Source organism: Miniopterus natalensis, chromosome 8, assembly GCF_054644295.1.
Source record: "Miniopterus natalensis isolate mMinNat1 chromosome 8, mMinNat1.hap1, whole genome shotgun sequence".
NCBI lineage: Eukaryota > Metazoa > Chordata > Mammalia > Chiroptera > Miniopteridae > Miniopterus > Miniopterus natalensis.
In genome coordinates this window covers 223,281-243,885 of record NC_142088.1, presented here as the reverse complement: position 1 = coordinate 243,885, position 20,605 = coordinate 223,281, and the positions used below count along the sequence as shown (strand labels likewise).

At 48.6% G+C, this 20,605-nt stretch overlaps 1 protein-coding gene across 2 annotated transcripts in view; it reads right to left on the bottom strand.

Annotated features, from left to right (window-relative positions):
- Nucleotides 1-4,407: 4,407 nt before the first annotated feature.
- The window catches only part of THAP4 (THAP domain containing 4), a 28,869-nt gene continuing 12,671 nt past the window's right edge, over nt 4,408-20,605 (bottom strand). For both annotated transcript variants that reach the window (XM_087819454.1, XM_087819453.1), the window contains 4 exons: nt 13,328-13,487; nt 11,482-11,591; nt 10,569-10,672; nt 4,408-4,681 (listed from right to left, as the gene is read on the bottom strand). In XM_087819454.1, the coding sequence (XP_087675580.1) occupies nt 4,562-4,681; nt 10,569-10,672; nt 11,482-11,591; nt 13,328-13,487 (494 nt within the window). In that variant the 3' untranslated portion in view covers nt 4,408-4,561. The remainder of the gene's footprint in view (nt 4,682-10,568; nt 10,673-11,481; nt 11,592-13,327; nt 13,488-20,605) is intronic.

Sequence of the window (20,605 nt, the reverse complement as noted above, 5' to 3'; positions counted from 1 at the left end):
AGAGAAGGAAGGGAGCTGGCAGGAGACAGGGATGGGGGTGGAGAGGAAGGTACGGCCACCCTGCCTGCCCCTGCTTCCTGTCATTCGCTTGGATCAGAGGCGCTGGTATTTCAGACGCTGAGAGCACTCAGAAGAGCAGCAGGGTGAAGTGACAGATCAGCGGTCTCTACATGCAGGTAGAAGGGGCACCAGGGGAAGTGCCCTCTTTCCAACAGCAAAGCTCTAGGCCCGAGCCAGACAAGGGGTGTGAGGCCTCTGGGAGGACAACCAGGGCCGCAAAGATCCAAGTGGACGAGCAAACACCAGCTTCCCAAGAGGAAAACCTGCGCGAGGAGGCTGTTCTCCGTACATTTATAAATTTAATCCCAACAAAAAAGACCAGAATGTTTTTCCCTGGATCTAAAGCTAGTTATAAAGTTCCCATGAGAGAAACAAAAAATGCAAAGACAGGAAAACCCTTAGAAGGCTGAGGAGGAGGCTGAGCCACCTGGATGGACCGTGCGCCAGGCGCAGGCCAGGTGCAGACGGGCAGGGACCCGGACTCGGGCCCAGCCTGAGGACAAACGGGGTGGTGGCAGCTCAGGCAGCAGGGAACGATGGGCTTGTCACCGCGTGTTGCCTCACTGTGAGCCACCTGGGGAAAGACTAAGTCCTACCTGTGCGTCCCACCACACAGCAGATAAACTCCAAGTGGACCCAAGAGCTAAGTATAAAAAATGAAAAACTGCTAGAAAAAATGAATTTCTTTGAAACAGAGGAGCAGGCAAAACTTTCCCCCTCCAGGAATGATAAAAGACAAAATATATACTGGAAGGAAGTGTTTATAACATTTAACATTTTCAAAAATATGAGGCCCTGGCCAGGGAGCTCAGTTGACTTAGAGTGTCGTCCTGATACACTGAGGTTGGGGGTTTGATCCTGTCAGGGCACATACAAGAAACAACCAGTGAAGCATAAATAAGTGGAACAACAAACCAGTATTTCTTTCTCTCCCTTTCCTCCTTTTCTCTAAAAAAAAAAAAAAAAAAAAAAAAAATTATATATAACTTGAGACAAACCAGTAGTGGTTTGGGACTGACTGTCTTAATGGGTGGGTACAGGGTTTTGGGGGGGTGACAAACGTTTTGAAGTAGGTAATCGTTACACGATATTGCAAACATCAAAGCACACTGAACTATGTAGTTTTTGGATACCCTAAAATGGGTAAAATGATGAACTTTATAAATGCATTTTACCTCCATAAAAAGTTGTAATTTAAATTAGGGATGTTAGGAGTAATAGTTCTAATTCAGAAGAGCTCAGCACCTCCAAAAATCAAGAAGAAAAAGACAAAAAAGCGCAAACCCAAACTACCCCAAGATCCCATGTCTCCCCAATCAGACTGGCCCAGATCCTGACCCGACAACTGACTTGTGGTGGGGGTAGGGGTGGGCAGGCAACCCACACACCCTGGGAGGCAAAGTGGCAGCATCCCTGTGGGGGAGGGGCAGCAGCTAGACACAGCAGATCGCATTTACCCCGAGACCGGGAATGGCACGGCTAGAAATCCATCCCAAAGGTGCACTGGCAAAAATACAAAACCAGGTCATTCACTCTGACATTCTGTTAGCACAGCCTGGAAACAAGGCAAATGCCCACCATGAGGGACCTGCTGGATTCAATGGCACATGGCTTCCAGGGGGCACCCTGCAGCTGGGCTGTGTACCTGTGCGGGGCAAAATGTATCTTAGAGTACACTCAGTCTGTGGAAGTTAAAATAAATGAGCGCATGTATCAAGTTGACATAAGCAACCAGACAAATTGCTTATTCCAATTATATATATATATATATGTTTTTATTGATTTTAGAGAGAGAGGAAGGGAGAGGGAGAGAGAGAAACGTCGATGTGAGAGAGGAGTACTGATAGGAGAAAACTGATCAATTGCCTCCCATACACGCCCTGACTGGGGACTGAACCTGCAACCTGGGCATGTGCCCTGACCAGGAATTGGACCTGCGACCTTTTGGTGGGTACACAGGACTATGCTGAACCAGCTAAGCTACACTGGCCAGGGCTCCAACTATATTTTAACTATATTTTCAATGAGAAAGGTATAAAAACAGTAACAAGAAATTAATCAGCAATCTCACTATTAAGAGTATAATTATACCAAATAATTGTGTGTCCTATAGAATAAAGCAGTTTTAATGTTGCAGAGAACGAAGATTTTCATCTTAAGATGTACAATGAAAAAATTTAAGTAAAACAATTTATAATCTTAAATTTTGAATTGTAAACAGTGTGGACACACCTTTTTTTCCCCCCTTTCTTAAAAAATGTGTATGCCCCCTGCAGAGGCAGTAACGGTGATGGGCCATGATCTCAGTGCCTTCATCTCATGTAGTTCAGTGAAAATAAATCAATTATTAAATGATTTTCCAGTTCTGCCCATGGAAGAGGCCTGGAAGCAGAGCAGCTGCCTGTGGTCTCTGAGTTCCCCTCTCCACTCCCCCACCCCCAGTAAGGAGAATGGGCGCTGGGGCAGGAGACGTGGGGGGCAGTGATGGCGCTTTGGCGTAGAGCCATCGGGGCTGGGGGGCTCCATCAGGCCAACTATGGGATCATTGGAACACCTCTGTCGAAGAGGAAAAGGCCGCACGGGCCTAGAATCCCATCAAATATACAGAAGTCCTGGGATCTGCTGGCCAGTGTGGTTCAGTGGTTGAGCGCTGTCCCGATTGTGTGAACCATCCTATACTCACCAACGTAAAGCAAGTGCTTATGTCCTCATTTCCTCTCTATCCAAGCCCAGAGATTTCCCGCCTCCTCAATCTGCCACCAGTGACTTCATGTGACTTCCTTCAGCCCTCTCCTTTGACCCTAAACATATAGAGGAGCTGTAAAAGCACCTTCTCTGGAGTTGTCTCAACCCATGGAGATCTTACTTCCAGGCATGTCCTCAATTCCTGGCTCAAATAAATTCTTATTAAAGGCGTTTTATAGGTTTGAATATTTCTCTAATTGATGATTGAAGGAGTTATGCTTTTATACTGGCTTTCTGGTGTGAACATTTCAGGGAAACCAAACTTAGCCTAACAGGTGAAGGGAAGTTTTCCAAGTGAGTCCCAGCCCAGAATGCAAGAGTAATGACAACCGAGCCCCCACTCTTATCAAGGAGGTGCTTCGGGTGACGTTGCCTCGGCTGGCGAACCTTTCACATGAAAGGCTGTCACCATCCGAGCCTCAAGTGAGACCAGAAGACTGAGGACTAGGCACCCACAGGGAGTGTGTCCAACCAGAACTCTCCATCCAGTGTCCAGACTACAGGAAACGGGACAAAGGAACACGGCAGATACTACAAGAAGCCCAGGAGAACCCGGACCACAGCCTGGGGACCCCTTGAGGAGTAGTGACCATCTTCCCAACAAGCCAGTGGCAGGAGTTGGTGGGGGAAGATGACTGGTCAGTTAATTGCTTCTCATTTTTTGGCTATGCTCTGGGTGCTGCCCTCCCAGCACCCCTTCCCGCTCAGTGCAGGGGTGAGATGCAGAGGTGGGATAGAGGGGCAAGTGCTGGGGTGGGATTTGGGTTCAGGGACAGGATGTGGGACTCAGGGTCAGGGTGTAGGGGTGGATGCAGGGGCAGGAGGTGGGGTTCGTGTTGCAGACAACTGCGCTGTAACTAACCAACCCTCTGGCAGAGAAAAAGCCAGAGAAGCCAGATTTTAAACAGTCAAAGGCATTAGAGTCACCAAGGCTACAAGGACCAAGGTCCCAGAAAGGAGTGCAGCCGGGAGACCCAATGTGGCTGTATCACCTGCCATGTCAGTTGTCTCTGCACAGCTGGAGTGGCTTCTGCACACACCACGGGCACTCACCCCAGTCTCCCTGCTCAGGGACCCAGTGAGCCTGCTCCTCTGCCTTCAGCTCTATGTTGCATTGATAGCCTCAAGTGGAAAAAACACAGAATCCTCCCCAAAGAGGCTGCAAGAGGACTTAAAGAACAGGTGAAACCAATAGGATGGAAATGCTAACGTGCTAAAGCTGGGAGACGGGTACAGGGTTAGTGTATGTCTGCAAACTCTCAACAAAGACAGAAAACAAAGTAATATTACATTACAGAGAAATAAAATAAGATCCACACAATGACCCTAAGTTCACAGCTGCCGTCTTGCCTTGGGAACACCCTCTGTCCTTACAGAGTTAAAAATCACAGCAACCCTTTTGGTCCCAGTCTGTCCTGTCTTTGTCTCCAGCTGATTATTTGGCCACTCTACTTAAGGTTTGTAAATATTTCAGATCTTGTAAAAAATGCAGAAAGAAAAAGAGAGAGTAAGAGAGAGTCACCTTTCTTAGTTTTTTAGGGAAGAGACTGGAAAACAGTCACCAGCAGATGAGGAGAGGGACAGTCCGCACACATGATAATATCAAAGTGCTCAGCCATAAAAATAAAGGCCTTTTATTTGGTTTTTCTATGCCATTACAGGAACACGGGGCAACACCCACACCTGCTGCTGTGGAGTCTGTGAGAAGCAGGGTGTCACAGCTCGACACAAGGCCAGGATGAAGCTCTGCTGTGGGTCACGGGGTCACCTTCTTGTAGGTGATGTGAAGATGCTGAGTCATGGGCTGGGTAGTGGTTGCCATGGAAACTGTCTGCTCAAGTTTGCCTTCGGAATTCAGCCTGAATTTTCGGGTAATCTGAGCAGAACAAAACAAATACAAAACACCTTAGTTTTATTTTCCAAAGATACAACAAATGCTTGAGGTCCCGCCACAGGCCCAGTGTTCCTGCAGGGGCTGTGACATGTCACCTCACTTGTGAGTCAGATGACTGACACTCTGCCCACAGAGCTACAGCACTTGCCAAGATCCAGGTGTCCTGAGCCCTGGCCCTCGCCTTTTCCTGTCCCCAGAAGACTAACAGATGATCATGCGACTTGGTCCCTCCCATCTTAGGGTATTTAGAAGCCATCTTCTTTTTTCTGTCTGTAAATTATACACTTGATTAGACAAAAGCTGACCTCTCCACTTTACAGCTTGAACTGATGGCAAACGTGTTCCTCACGTAGTGGCACTTTGGGAACAAACTATGGTGGCTGTTTCCAACAAGGAAGCCTGCAGTGAGCAACCTGTGGGAAAACCTTCTCTGCTGGGATGTCTGTGAATAGAGTGAGGAACCACGACAACTGCTGAGCAGCCACCCTGCTCCAGAATAAGCAACTTGGCAGCAAGAAGCAGGTGAGCGAGAAATGGGAGACAGCTTGGGAGGCACCGAGTCACTGTGGCTGGGCCACTGAGGACCTCTCCCCGGGTACCAGGAAGGAGGCAGTGGTGGGAAAAATGGGTAAGGGCTGCCCTGTGTCCACCGCGCCAGGTGTACACACTCACAGGGTGTGGCCTCCAGAGCACTGTCACCCCATCTCAGGGATGACAGTTGGCTGTCACAGTGGCTGGCTCAGCGCCAAAGCCCCACAGCAGTGGCAGAGCCGTGCACAGGCTCCCCAAGAGCTACCTGTCAGGTTCTTGGGGCCCTTGAACTTTCTTGTGCTATTTTCCTCTTCAAATTAAAGTTATTGGGAAAGATTTAAGTTGAGGCAGATGTACTACATTGCTTAGGCCCAATAGACCTCTTCTGGTGCTGGGCCTCTGGTGCCAACTAGCAACCTGGAGAGGTCACTAATAACTGGGTATTCTGAGGCTGCCAGAGATCCATCTGAGCCGCAGATTGGTCCTCGTGTCAGTAAGGTGGGGCCGGAAGCAACTACTGGCTTGTTGACTGTAAAGGGGAGCTTGCTGAGCGGCTGTGAGTCCATGTTCTGGAGGCCCACGCAGTGGGAGCTCCACTCCTCAGACAAGGGCAGCTCCGAGCCTCTGATACTACAGAAAGACAGTCCAGCTCTTTTGACTGGATCAGAGTCTGCATTTCAACAAAACCCCTAGATTCACTGGCATGATGAAGTGTGAGAACTGGTATGAGTGACGAGCAGTTAATTTGCTTAATGTGTGGTGATCGCAATACGACCAAAAGGGCATTTCTGAAGATTCCTGGGTGGAGTAATGAACACAGTGTTTATTTAAAAAACTGCATCGGGCAAGAGATCAAAGGTTGTGGCCACGGGGACCTGGCAGTGGTTGGGCAGTGCGGGTGTGGCCTGGTATCGCTGAGGAAGGAGATTCTCTGTGACTCGTGGAATGTGGGAGGCAGCAGGGCTATGAGCCCTAGTCCCTCAGCTCTAATTCTGTGTTCAAGACCCCAGGCTGGTTTCGCTGTTTAATTAAACGGAGATGGTCCTTATTTTTAAGACATTCCTAGCTGTCCCAATTGGTTTTCAACAGAGTTGCCAAGACCATTCAATGCAGAAAGAACAGTCTTTTCAACTAATGGTGCTGGGAAAACTGGATATTCACACGCAAAAGAATGACTCTGGACCCTTATCTAACAGTGTATGTAAGACAGTAACTCAAAATAGGTCAGAGACTTGCACATAAAAGCTAAATTTATAAACCTCTTAAAAGAAAACATGAGCAAAAGCTCCATGACACTGGACTTGGTGAAGGTTTCTTGGATATAACACCAAACACACAGTCAACAAAGGAAAAAATAGACCAATTGGAATATTTTAAAAATTTCTACATCAAAAGGCACTATCGAGAGTGTGAAACAGCAGCCCACAGAAAGAAAATATTTGCCGTTAGCTCTAATATTAGAGCTAATGTCCAGAGTACATCAAGAACTCTTATGACTCAACATCAAAAAACCCAAGCTACCCAACTCAAACATGGACAAAAGACTTGAACAGACATTTCTGCAGACACGTGAATGGCGAACAAGCCCATGAGAAGATGCTCAACAGCACTGATCATGGGAAACACAAATGACACCACAGTGATACCTCCTCACCCATCAGGATAGCTGCTTTCAAACCCCAGAAAATATCAAGTGCTGATAAGGCTATGGAGAAACGGGAACCCTGTGCACCAGTGATGGGAGTGGAAAATGCTGCAGCCTCCGTGAAAAGCAGGATCGTTCCTCAAACAATTAAACCAGAGTTACCATAGGACCCAGCCCTTTCACTCCTGGGTACAGGCTGAAAGAACTGAAATCAGTGTCTCAGAAATACCTGCACACCCACGGAAGCAACCCGTGTCCATGGACGCACGGAAGGATGGACAAGATGTCATCCCTCCACACAAGGGAGTATTAGCCTCACAAAGGAAGGAAATCCTGGCATATGTGACAACATGGATGAACCTTGAGTAAAATAAGCCAGTCATAAAAAGACAAATACTGTATGATTCCACTTATAGGAGGTACTTAGAGTCATCAAAATTACAGAGACAGAAAGTAAACGATGGCTGCCAGGGGGTAGGGGAGGGGAGAAGGGCAAGTTATGGTTTAATAGACAGAGCTGCAGATTTATAAGAGCTATAGGCATGGATGGGGGTGATGGCTGTACAACAATGTGAATGTAAAAACCACTGAAGGGGACACTTGAAAATGGCTAAGATGATAAATTTTTTGTTATGACATATTTTGACTCAATACAAAAATATTGAAAAAGAAAAAAAAGTTGGGTGTGAAATAAACTCAAGGGCATGGCTGCCAGCAGACCTGTGCTACGAGGAGTGTTGCTCATGCAGGTCTTCAGGATGAAAGGACCACAGAAACTCAGAGCAACAGGAGGAGACGGGGGACACAGAGAGCGTAAGTGGGTAATGCTGAGATTATATCCCCCCACTGTAATTTCTTTGAAAGTCAACAGACTATTTAAAGCAAAAGTAACAATACTATGAAGTTCCTAGTGGAGTGTGTCCATGTGCGTCCACCTTCCACAGGGACCCAGTGTGGTGGCAGCTGCACAGGAGGCGGGTGGATGGAGATGCAGAGCTGTGAGGTTAAGGCGTGCGAGGTGGGAAGCAGCAAGTTCAGATGCAAGGTGAGCACAGGGTTACCCGAGACCAGGTGGGAAGCGGGAACATAACTGCACACTAGTTATAAGTTTAGGAAAAAAGAGATATAGCTAAGAAGCTAGTAAAAGAAATAAAACACAATGCTAAGGATATTTAACCCAAGAGAACATAGTAAGGGTCAACCCAGGGGGGAAGGTCAACCAGGCATGTGAGTCTAGCCATTGGTCAGCCACGTCACTTTGCAGAGTGGAGCTGTCCCTTTGGCGCTGCTGCCCACAGGCCTCTCCTCTGCTTACTCCCTTTTTTTGCAGAAGAGCCACTTTTTTGTTTAATAAAAGAGAAGACACAGAAGAACCAGGGGACGTATGTGTCACTTCCCCAAACTCTGAAAACCTTGATGAAAAGAGTACTTTTCCGGGGAACCAAGAATTTTCAAGTGAAGTGAGGTGGGGGACTGGAGATGAACAAGCGTGGAGACAGAAGCAGCGTCCAGGTCTGGGCCCCTCTGCACCCCGGTGCCGGCCCAGACACCTTCCGAGGGGGTCACCACTAAGTCCTGTGGGGGCTGCCCTTTGCAGGGGGCAGAAACAGCTAAGGAGCTCCCAGCTCATTCTATGAATAACTGATACCAAAGAGCATAGCATCTGAACAGAATTACTTAATTCATTGTGACTAGTAGGGGTGATCTTCAAAAGCAAACATGACTCAGTGTTTGGAGTTATTAATATTATTCACTGCACTCATAGCTTCAAGTGGAAAAAACACAGAATCTTCCCCAAAGAGGCTGCAAAGCATTTGAAGAAACTCAAAACCCTTTCCTGAAAACAATTCTTAGCACACTAGAAACAGGATCTCCTTGACCAGCAATGTGGTCTATGGGGAGCAGCATACAGCAAGTGGCCAATGGAGCTGAGACACAGGAGGACCTAAGGAAGTCAGGCCTGAGGTCACTGTGCTCCCCTGTGGTCCTGGCAGTGCCCTGCTGAGACCCAGCAGTTAAGACAGACAGATATGACCCGAGTGGACAGAAACACACAGAAACCAGAGGCCTCCGCATAACCACCAACAGTCAGAAGATGAAATGGAAACAACATTCTATGCACAGAGCAACAAAAACTACGGCACTTAAGGCATCACCCTACCTATGTGATTAAAGTGATAAGGAAATGAATACACTTTGGTATCTACAAACACTCCACACAGGACCTGGAATCACTGCTGCGCCCCACCCTGCTGCCGTGTGCACCACCCACAGAGACACCGGTTCTCTCCAGTTAATTCATGTATTCACCCAATTCTCATGCAAATTTTATGGACCTGGACAAGTTCACTGAACAGGTCATCCAGATGAGGAAATGCTTAAGAATTAACCAGGAAAATGTAGCTTTTTTAAAATTTAAATCCTCACCCAAGTATCTGTTTTTTTAAATTAATTTTTAGAGAGAGAGGAAGGGAGAAATAGAAACATCAATTTGAGAGAGAGACATTGATTGGTTGCCTCCCACACGCACCCCAACCAGGGATCGAACCTGCAGCCTAGGTATGTGCTCTGACCAGGAACTGAACTCGGGACCTTTCAGTTTATGGGATGTCACTCCAACCAACTGGCCACCCTGGCAGGGCCAACCAAGAAAATTTAAAGAATCAAGAACTTTCTCCAGACATGAAAATGTAACATAAACTATGGTAACCTAAATTATCAGATGATTTTAAATTACTAGTGAAGTAGACAGACAAAAAGAAACAGGCCCCTCCCCCTACTTATGGGGATGTGGCCTGAGATAGGCATGACTTTTCAAATCTGTGGGGTCACTGTCACCCCTCTGGGGAAAGTCAGAACCGTATGTTGCATCCTGTAAAAACAAGTCTGAGAGAGACTCAAGGTTTGAATGTGAAGAGGAAAGCTATAGGAGCACAAGAAAATGGAAGAAGAATTTTATCCTTTTGGAGAAAACACCTTCCTGAGCATGAACCCAAATCCACACACCACAAAGAAAAAGGGCCCCAGAGGCAACTGCTGCAAAGCTTATGAGCTGTGGGTAGAACACGTAGTAAACCAACGGAGAGATGTTTGTCACATGCACAGCAGACAACTGGTTAATATCCACAAAAAGCTCTCATAAGTCAGCAAGAAAAGGAAAACCCATCAATGACCCTGAACATCAAGCACACAGAACAGGAGACACAAATGTCCAACCAGTGTGGGGAGCACTTCCTCTCACTCGTCAGCTAAACTGTCTTACTTTACTTAATCAGACTTGACAGCACTGTAAGTCTGAAAACAGGCACGTTGTTGGAGGGAGCAGGGGACCAGGCACTCAGCAAGCTGGCAGGAACGCAAGAGTTAGGAAAAGGAATTTAACCGTATCTATCAAAGTTTAAAACGTGCCTATCCTTTGATCCAGGAATTTACCTGGGAGAAATTTATCCAACAGATGTGGCTGTATCTGCAAAGTGGACCACACGGATGAAAAAGGAAGTCTGTGACAGAAGAACAGCAAGGAGCCCAGGAGCCTCCCTGCCCCTCCAGGATGTGTAGGAGGAAGAGTGAGGGACCATGAAGACAGGGGGCCCTGACAGAGTGGGAAGCCGGAACGATGCATGGTCCTGCCTGTGATGAAAAATGCGCACCACGCAGCCACATCTGGGAGGGAGGGCTGCACAGATGGCTCACCTGCTCCACGTGGGGCTCCTTGGCGAAGGAGATCCTGGCGATGGAGTGGGATGCGACGCACAGCTCCTGCCCGTTCACCTCGCCCTCCTCCACCTCCACGATGCCTGCGAGGGAGGGCGTCAGTCCACATAGCCTGCCCGCGGGCTCTTGGCTGCCCAGCTCTTAGGACCACCTTTGCATTCTCAAATTCAACAGGTGGGGTGCCCTGACTCCAACTTCCACCCCCTCACCCCCATCAAACAGGTCCCTGGGATCTGAGAGGATGGAAAGGTAGCCAGGGGAATGAACACCCCTCTGGCTGCCCACTGACTTCCAGCCCACCAATGCCCTGGGCTCCATTCCAGACTGGACTGGTCCTAGCTGTCCACCTGCTTGCAGGAAGTAAGACTCACCTGAGCCAGGGAGCAGCTAAAGGTCAACAGGTGGGTTCTGAGTAATTTCTAATTGAACCTGGTAAGCTATTTTAGGATGACCTCCCTCTGGAGGCAAACCAGACTTCCGGACAAAGCTTTCAGATAGACACTGAGCCTCCCTGGTCTAGCTCTCCCTATAGCTGCATCCCCACAGGAAACACCTGGATGTAGCAGGGGGATAGGAGCCAGGGAGTGTGCTGTCACTGAAGGAACTCAGGTGGAAAAAAAATCAGCCTGTTCTCACAGAGACGCTCCTACAGCCCACCCACCTCCTGGGGACCCCCAGAGACTGCAGACAGGGCCCCACCGGCTGACTCCCCACCTGCCAACCCCACTGCACTTGTCCTGATGCCTTCTGCCCTGAAAGGCACCCACAGGATCAGGTCTGTGTCCCAAGTAACCCCCACAAACATGTGTGTGAGAGGGACACTGGAGTGACTTGAGAGCAGAAGCAGAGGCCACCTCACCCAGGGGCCACCTGGCTGGCCCACAAGAGGTACCTGTGTTCTGAGCGCTGACGAAGGCCACCTTGTTGGTGTCGGGTTCCAGCCTGATGAAGCCGCACTCCCTGTGCATGGGCTTCCGCGTGTCCGGGTGGAAGGCGTTGAACCTGCACAGAGACCGGGGGTGAGGGCAGGACAGAAGTGAGAGCAGGGACAAGGGGCCCCCAGTGCAGGCTTTGTGGCCACTCTCCCACACTCTAAAGCCCCCACTGAGCACAAGGTAATGAATATGCTTCTTGCTCACGTGGAAACAGACACTTAGGCAACCATGCGTGTGGCCGCCAAGTGCTTGGGGCTTCTACCTCTAGCCTGGAAGCACCCCCTGGACACCCTTCCAGCTCACTTGGCTGTGCTTGGCGCCACCTTGAGGACAGCAGCGTGTTCTTCATAATTTGGGGTACCCTTCCCAAGGCCCTTTCAGCCCCACACCTGACATGCTCCGGGCCTCAGCACCAATGGGTAAAATCCCACCCTCACACCAGGCAGGCCTGCCCTCCCGAGAGCTGTCATCTTGCCTCGGACATCCACTCATCTATAGGGTGGGGAGCAGAACAGGCCCCGAGTCAGGACTCAGCTTCTTATCAATCAGCCTGCGCCATGATGCAAGTTCATCGTGGTGGATGAGACAGCTGTGCTAACAGCACCTAACTCTAACAGAACTTCGCCAGCACCGCAAGCTGCCGTCAGAATTCCTGAACAGGGCAGTGCTGGTGGTCTTAGCACACACCCTCTCTCTACAACACACACCATGCTGTTCACCAAAACAGACACTTCAGGCACTGTCTACTGTATTCTACTTTACCTTTTTTTTTTTTTTTTTTTAAATCCTCACCCAAGGATACTTTTTTCCATTGCTTTTTAGAGAGAGTGGAAGGGGGAGAGAGAGGGGCATCGATGTGAGAGAGACACACTGATTGGCTGCCTGCTGCATGTGACCTGACCAGATCCCAGGGATCAAGCCTGCAACCGAGGTACGTGCCCTTGGCTGGACTCAAACCCGGGACCCTTCAGTCTGAGGGCCAACGCTCTAACCACTGAGCAAACCGGCCAGTGGTTTTTACTATTTTACTTTTAATGCTAGTCCATAAAACTCTCTTTGGGTCATAGCCACTGCTTAACAAGACTGCTTACGCTGTGGGTTATTCTCTGATCCAGAATTTCCCCTTTGGAGTTATGTGCAGAATGTTATGTTGTCCGCACCCATTCAGCCAAGAATAACACAAAAATGTACGAGACAATATCTTTAAAAACAAGGTCTTCTAAATCCTTCTGAAGCTGCTAGGCATGACAGAGTACCAATTAATTTAATAAGATTCTTAATACAGTTAAATGTACAACGGAGATTAGAAAAGGGTAGAGTTTTACTTTTTATTTACATAAGTAAATTTCTTCCTTGCCTAACCTTTAAAACTGTGTGTTATTTCTGAAATTAAAAATATTCTCAGCCACATCCCCTGATCCCCCTATACTCAGCCACCCAACACTAGGACCTGCCTCCTGTGGATGGGGCTGGGGTGACACACACAGGTGGGGGACTTCTGCGTTGCTGCCTAGTAAGAACCTGAGAACCACAATACTAACAGCTCCTTTGTGACCTCACCAGCTCAGGGGTAAGTCTAAAAGGAGGCCAAGTCCTCTCCTGTTCAGTATATTGGGTAAGGGGTGTAGCTGAACACTTACTCGTGTTGGGGAAACACACCCGAGACCTTGCCAGCCCAGCACCATACATACACAGGAGCCGAATGCCCTGTCCTGCCCACCGTGCACCTCGGCTGGAAAGGAGGATGACACTCTCTGGGACGCACCCTTCCCCCCGGCGTTCTCCCGAGACCTGCACACTTACGAGAAGTTGAGCATGGGCTGGCCCACGTGGGAGATGTGAACCTCCTCCAGATACTGGAAAGGCTGCAGTGTTGGAAAGGTCCCGGCTCCCGGAGGGTCTGACAGCCAGGTGCCCAGCATCCAGGACAGGGGCTCCACCACTGGGTTCATCTTGGGGGGCTCTGAGGACAAATGGAAAGGACAGTTAGTGGCTCTGTGTCCACTGGTCTCCTGATGGAGCCCTGCTGAGCTTTGTGTGGAAACCCAGTTGATCGGCACAAGCTTTGTAATTTACAGCAGTTGACTGAACATGCCACCAGCCACCTGTCAAGAGGGGGAGAAAAAGCCCAATGAGCCAACGTCATCTTGCAGATCAGTGTCAGAGTGGCAGTTCCTACACAGAATATGTGTAGAGAAGAGAAAGGAATTCCAGAAGCACCTCAGCCTCTGAAATTATACAACTTCTGGGCCCACAAGAGGCAAAGTGGCAGCCTGAACAGGAAGGGGGGTAAAAAGCCATTCCTTTCCAACCTAGCTTTCCCTTTTAGCGTTTCCTTTTCAAATTGCCTACAGGAACTTACATAGACAACAAAAATTTAAATCAGGACATCAGTTAGTCTTTGACGTAGGTAAGAAATAAAGGCTTCAGAATCAAGAGCCTAGACTAGAAGAAGCTGCTGCTGCTGTTTGTGAGTTGCCTGTTTTCTCATTCCTGCAAGAGGCAAACAGCTAAGCTAACAAAAGCTAATGAAAAACAAATTTCCCTCTCCACCCGGTGGCGCTACATTCCAGTGAGGGAACACACACAACACAAAGAAATAAGGAAGAGGAAGAACTAACTGTCATTAAGTGATGAGAAGGAAAGGGAACTGAGGGGCTATGGGCATTTTGAGATCTTACTTAAGAAAGCCAGGCTCCCAGAGACCACGCAGGAAGAGTGGACCAGGCAAACACGGCACAGAAATGAAGGCCCTGGGCTGGGCAGGCTGGCCTTGCTGGGGAGGGCTATGGCCTGGACTCTGAAAGGCCTGATGGGGCAGAGGTCTGCCTGAGCATCGAGGTGCGGCTGCAGGAAGCACCTGGCGGCAGAGGGGGGCAGCCTGGGTGGGTGGAGATGGTGGAAAGGGCCAGATTCTGGATCTGATCTGAAGGTACAGCAGGCTGGACTTGCTGATGGCTCAGATGTAGGCCACGAGGGAGGGAGGTCAGTGGGAGGTTTATAGCCTCAACAGAGAAGACAAGCTGCCACTGACTGACATGCAGACAGAGAGGGGTTGGGTGGTTGGAGGCCTGAAGCTCTAATGGCAACAGTTGGTGAGCAGGACAGTCCAAGCCCTGAACTCTCAGAATAAATGGAAATCATTATGCTGTACACATACAGCTGTGGCCTGAGACTCTCCCCACCTGGCAGGCTTCTGCCAGGCTCAGTGCAGCCCTGAAAACATCTTTGCAGGCCTCACGCTTTGTAGGGGTGAGGCTGCCTTTGGCAAGTGCAGAGCAGAGCAGTCAGAGCCCGTGGTCACTGCCTGCTCTGCTCCTGACATTGGGTCCTGGCCAGCACACATGAAGCATGGCCTAGTTTGACCAGAGAGCCAGAAGCCAGGCACAGAGCAGCCCATGATCCCAACCCTGCAGCTCAGGGGGCTCAGCCAAGGTGGGGCTGGCATGAGCCTGGCCAGCTCAGCACCCTCGGTGCAGGGGCATGTGACACAGAGTGGTCCAGAATCCAATCTGCTGCTCTACCTGGAGCTGTGAATTGAAACCCCCTTGACCCCCAACATGCACATCTGAGACCTTCAATGCACACATTAAAGGTGTCTCCCTCTCCGGGAGAAATTAGGAAGGATGTCCAGGAGCCCCTCCCTGGGTACCAGTGTAACAAGGGGAGGGGTGGTGGTAAAAGGGGGATGACACTGATTTCAGTCTTTGGATCTCAGGGCCGGCGGTCAGTCGTTCTGGCCCGGAGGGTCTGAGTGACCACTCATGTGAAAATAGTCCTGTTTGTGTGAAGCTGTGTTCTTCTCTTAGGAGGCTTTCTGAGTGTTGTCCTTTCACCTGGGCAAAGCCCCAAGACCTTGGGATGAGCCAGGCCGCCCTCTAGCGTGGAACCACGCAGCTGCACTGGCAGACCCCACACGTGAATGGGGAAAGTGGGAGAAGCTGAAGAATCCCCAAAGACAAAGAAAAAGCATTAGTCAGAGCACCACCAAATGAAGCCAAAAGGGGAATGGCGAACACGGCACGGAAACGGAGAAAACAAGTTCAAAAGGGGAGAAAAGGTAAAAGACATGAAAACAAAGTTATAAGGATTAGAGACCTGTACACCCCGCTGGTGGGAAGAGTTTGGCGGTTCCCCAGGCTGAGACGGAGCCAGGAATCCACAACAAGCCCACCCGAGACCAGAAAAACATCCACACACAACACTGTGCACAAGTGTTTACAGCAGCCAAAACACGGAAACAACCTGAAGCCCTCATTGGATGGATAAACGAAGGGCCATCTAGACAACAGAGTGTCGGCCATAGAGAGGCACAAAGCATGGACACTCGCAAAGACATGGGTAAGGCTTGGAAACGCTGTGCAAAGGGAAAGAAGCCAGGCATTAAAGAGCGCACATGGCCCGACTTCCGTTCATGTGAAAGTCAGAACAGGTGAGGCCGCAGAGGCAGAAAGCAGGCCAGCGGTTTCTCCACACTGATTTCAGTGGCAGAATACAGCAGTGCCACACTTACAAGATACAGTGGTAGAAAGTGAGCCACGGGTTCTACAGCTGCCACATCTTTCCGTCAGGCAGGCTACAGATCTGTGCTACCCAACACAACTGCTGGCGGACACACGTGAGCATTGGACGTGTGGCTGGTCCACTGAGGTGCTCTTTAAGTATACGGCACACCGGGTTTTTAAAACACAGTGCAAAAAAAGAACTCCAAATACCTTAGCAATTTTAAGTATTGGTGGGTTACATGTGGAAATGATGTTTTAGATAATACTGGGTTGAACAAAATATATTATGAACATTAACTTCACCTGCTTTTCTCTACCTTTTTAATGCAGCTCTTAGGAAATTTTAAGTTACATATGAGCTCACGCTACGGACAGTCTCAACACTCAGGGAACACTGTTCCTGTGAACTGTCCCTGAGGACATCACTAGAAGGCGGACTTTACCAAGAGATGACGAGAAATGATGGCAGAGGAATCACAGTAAGTACTGAATACAGTCCACAGAAACACACCAGTGGGTTTGGTTCGGAGCCCATCCAATCATGTGCACCTGTGAATCAACTCTGCAGTGGCCAGAACGTTTGTCAGGTGGTGTGGGGCCTATAAGAGTCCAAGTTCAGCACGTGCCTCTAGACACAGAGCAGCCTGTCAGGTACCACCTGTCTCTGAGGCCACAGAGCTCCCTGGGTGGACTCTATAAACACCCTGTTGCATTACATGAAAGAAATAAAGGGAAGAAGCAGTGTTTATTGGGCAATCTATTTAAAAAGACTAGAAAAATACTTGCCCTGGCTGGTGTGGCTCAGTGGTTAGAGCATTGGCCCAGGCACTGAAGGGTCAAGGGTTTGATTCCTGGTTAAGGGCACATGCCTGGGTTTCAGGTTCGATCCCTGGCCCCAGTTGGGGCACGTGTGGGAGGCAACCAATCAATGTATCTCTCCCCCACCTTTCCCTCTAAAAAAAAAAAGGAAATCAATGGAAAAAAATATCCTTAGGTGAGGATTAACAACAACAACAACAGAAAGACCAGAAAATCCTACAATGACCCTTGTTTCAAAGTAAGAAGAGACATCCTGAGTAGACAGAGTAACTGACTGGACATGAGGCCAAGGTTTAATGACCAGCACACGGGCCGCACACCCAGGCAGGTGTCCACTTCGGCACCGGTACGTCTTCTCTGAGAAGCACTGCCCATTTGGCCCTCCTGGCTTGCTGTTATTTGCTGTTGTCTGTAAGGAATTTAAATGTGGACAGACACCAGGGCTGGCAGGTGGGCTCCATGCCCCTCGCCAGCAGCGCCCACAGGTTCCTCCACTGTTCCAACCTGACTGCCCGCGACTGCCGGCAGCTCCCTGGCTGTGTGTCTCCTTGTTTTCACTAAAGCTTTGAGCGAGGAGAATGACCAACAATATAATTCTAAAATCCAAATGTTAGCTTACCCAGTCAAATTTCATTAAACTATATCTTTAAGATCTGTGTATTTTACCTACATAAATTATACTTCATTACAAAAAAAAAAATTTAAAAGTCAAACAAATAAAAAGTATAATGATAAGGGATCTAGTCTATTGCCACTTTCAACCTCTTCAAGTAAATTCGACAGGCTTTTCTATGCATTTTCCTGTTTCATTTTTCTTTTATTAAAATCTTAACCAAAATGCAAAAAAAAAAAAAGAATTAAAATTTTTCCAAAAAATTTAAATTTTCATTTTTTGGCTCAAGGCAGTGAAAGAAGGCTTACCCATCCCTAAATTTTCTAAACTCCGGACACAGGCAAGGCTCGTCAAGGTTGTTTTCTGCCCATTGACGGGAAATGTTTGCACCTGGCTGTTAAGAGCGCAGCAGGAAGTGAATGCCAAGCCTGAAGAATGCATTCTGGGAACTGTAGTTCCTTATAAAAGAACGCCTCAGAAAAAAGTGGGAGGCAAAGACAGACCTGGAGGTGACCAGCCTTACTGCTGGGAGGAGAGGTCCAGCTGAATTTTATGAAGGCCAGTTTGGCCCAGAGAGGTCCCATGTCTTGTGCGGGGTAAGGAGGGGTCCTCCACCCTCGGCTACTTCCACTGAGGACAGAGGAAACCAGGAACAGGGAAAAGGTCATGCAACCAGGCACACAGCAGAGCTGCCTCCTTCCGAACAGTCACTCTGGAAACGCGTCCCTTTCTATCTGTCTCCCAGAGCGCCAGCTGCCCACTCCCCCTGGCTTTTTAAGTGGACGCTCAGAGACTGCTGTGTGTCTTGGCAAACGTGTCAGCAGACGGGCCCTGGACTCAATGACAGGAAACCTAAGGACAGTCTCCTTCCTGGCACCTCCCACCCTCACAGAGCTGTTAGTGACAACACTGTTTCCCGCCATTGCACACTGGAAATGACGCTAACTATACAGCACAGCAGTGCAGGGAGAGCCAAGACTGCCCCAGCGGAGAGGACACTACCTGCACTGGAGGTCTGTTTGGGTCCCGATGGCATGCACCCAGGGGAGGCTGTTTTTTAAAGTGACAGCAAGGCCCTGGCTGCACCACCTGCCAAGTGGGAAGGATCACGAGCACACGGGGGAAAGGGGCAAACAGAAAACAGAACCACACAAGGGGACCAGGCTAAACGGGGTTACGTGCTGACATTATGGTTGGTTACCGAGTTAATCCAAAAGTCTCTACTGAAAAAGTATCAGAATTAAGTGACTTTGATAAGATGCTTAATTATTAAAATTGGCAGCAATAACCAAATTAAAAGAAACAGGGAGGGGACTGACAGTTTCGATGCTGACATGCATTGCTGACATCACAACTTACAAGTCAGAGCTTACAAGTCATAATTCCTGTCTTTACAAGAAAAACCTGAACAAACTGAAAATCAATGACTCTTCTTGGATCCATCAGAGAGGTGGGATCACAGATGTCTCCCCGAAATCTAGAGAGACATGCTAACACAGAATCGGCCAAGATATGCTCATGCAGAGCAGAAACCACTGGACATACAAACTGGTAAGAACTCTTGATGGTAAAGTGGACAGAATGCTGGAGGCTGTGTGGACAAGCATTGAGTGAGACTCTCCTGGGGGCTTGAAGTCCTGGGCAGCCCATGCCTTCACGGGTTTTACTTCCAGGAAATCGAACCAGTGACCTTTGGTGCATGGTTCAATGCTCAACCAACTGATCCACACTGGCCAGGGTGGGAAGAGGACATTTTGAAACGAGCCCAGAGCATTCTCTGAAAGAAAGGGCTGCTCCGCAGTGAAGATGACTTTACCAGAGCTGCTTCTCCCCTGGGTGAGGGGCAACCTCACCCTCCAGCACCTCTAGTCTTCTTGTCTCAGCCCAAGGGGGAAAGAAAAGAAACATTTGCAAAGGTCACAGCCCAGGAACACAGGCCACTAAGAGGCTAAAACTTAATCGTAAGATTATAGAATGCTCCCTTCCCCCACACCACTCCTCAGGGCTCCAGCACAACAGAAATTATAGTGGGAAAGCCCCACGGTGTAGAGTGCATGAATCCAGAGCCCAAAGACAACAGGGGGACAAAAATAAGGACATTAGAGGGTTGGGAGCCCCCGGCACCTAAGCTACAGCTGCAGGAGATGAGACACAGCCAACCACTGGCCAGGTTAACATGTTACCTCAAGCTAAAGGCCCACTTACCTTAGTTTCTGTTATCTGATAAATCAAGTCCACCTTTCCAAAAAAATTTCAAGGCACACTAAAAGGCAAGAAAAAGGGTTTGAAGAGACAGAACAAGCTTCAGAACCTGACCCAGACATGGCAGAGACTCTGGAATGATCAGATTTGGAACTTAAAATAACTATAATTAATATGCTAAGGGCTCTCCTGCAGAAAATGGACAATATGCAAGAACAGATAAGTAATGCAAGAGGGGAGAGGAAATGCTACAAATTGAAACACAGTGACAGAAATGATGGACAAGGCTGGGGAACGAATCAGTGATTTGAAGATCTGCCCATAGAAACCTCCCCAACTGAAATGCAAAGAGCAAAAAGGATGAAAACCCCCTGGAAATTGTGGACAATTACCGAAGTGCCGCACACATAATGGACTACAGAAAGAAGGGAAAGAGAGAAAGGAGAAGAAACGGGTGAAGAATAACAGCTGAGAATTTTTCAAAACTCATGACAGACACCAAACCACAGATCTAGGAAGCACAGAGGACTCTGAACACGATAAACACCAAAAAACCTACCTCTAGGCATTCCTACTCAAACTGCAGAAAACCAAAGACAGAGAAAGAAGCCAGAGGAGAGGTTTGCTTACCATTCGAGCAAACATGTAAGAATCACAGTGGACTTCTCCTTAGGAGACAGACAAGCAAGAGCAGAATTCTATGTCCAGTGAAACTATCTTTCAAAAGTAGAAGAAATAAAGACTCCTTCAGACAAAAACGGAGGGAACGCACTGCCAGGAGACAGGCCATGCACGGCACAGAAGCTCTTTGGAGAAGGAGTGTCCCACAAGTCAGAAATGAGGATCCACGTGAAGAGCATCGGAGAAGGGAAACAAGTAAAATAAAATCCTCTGTTCCTTTTTTTTGAGAGAGAGAGGAAGGGAGAGAGAGAAGCATTGATG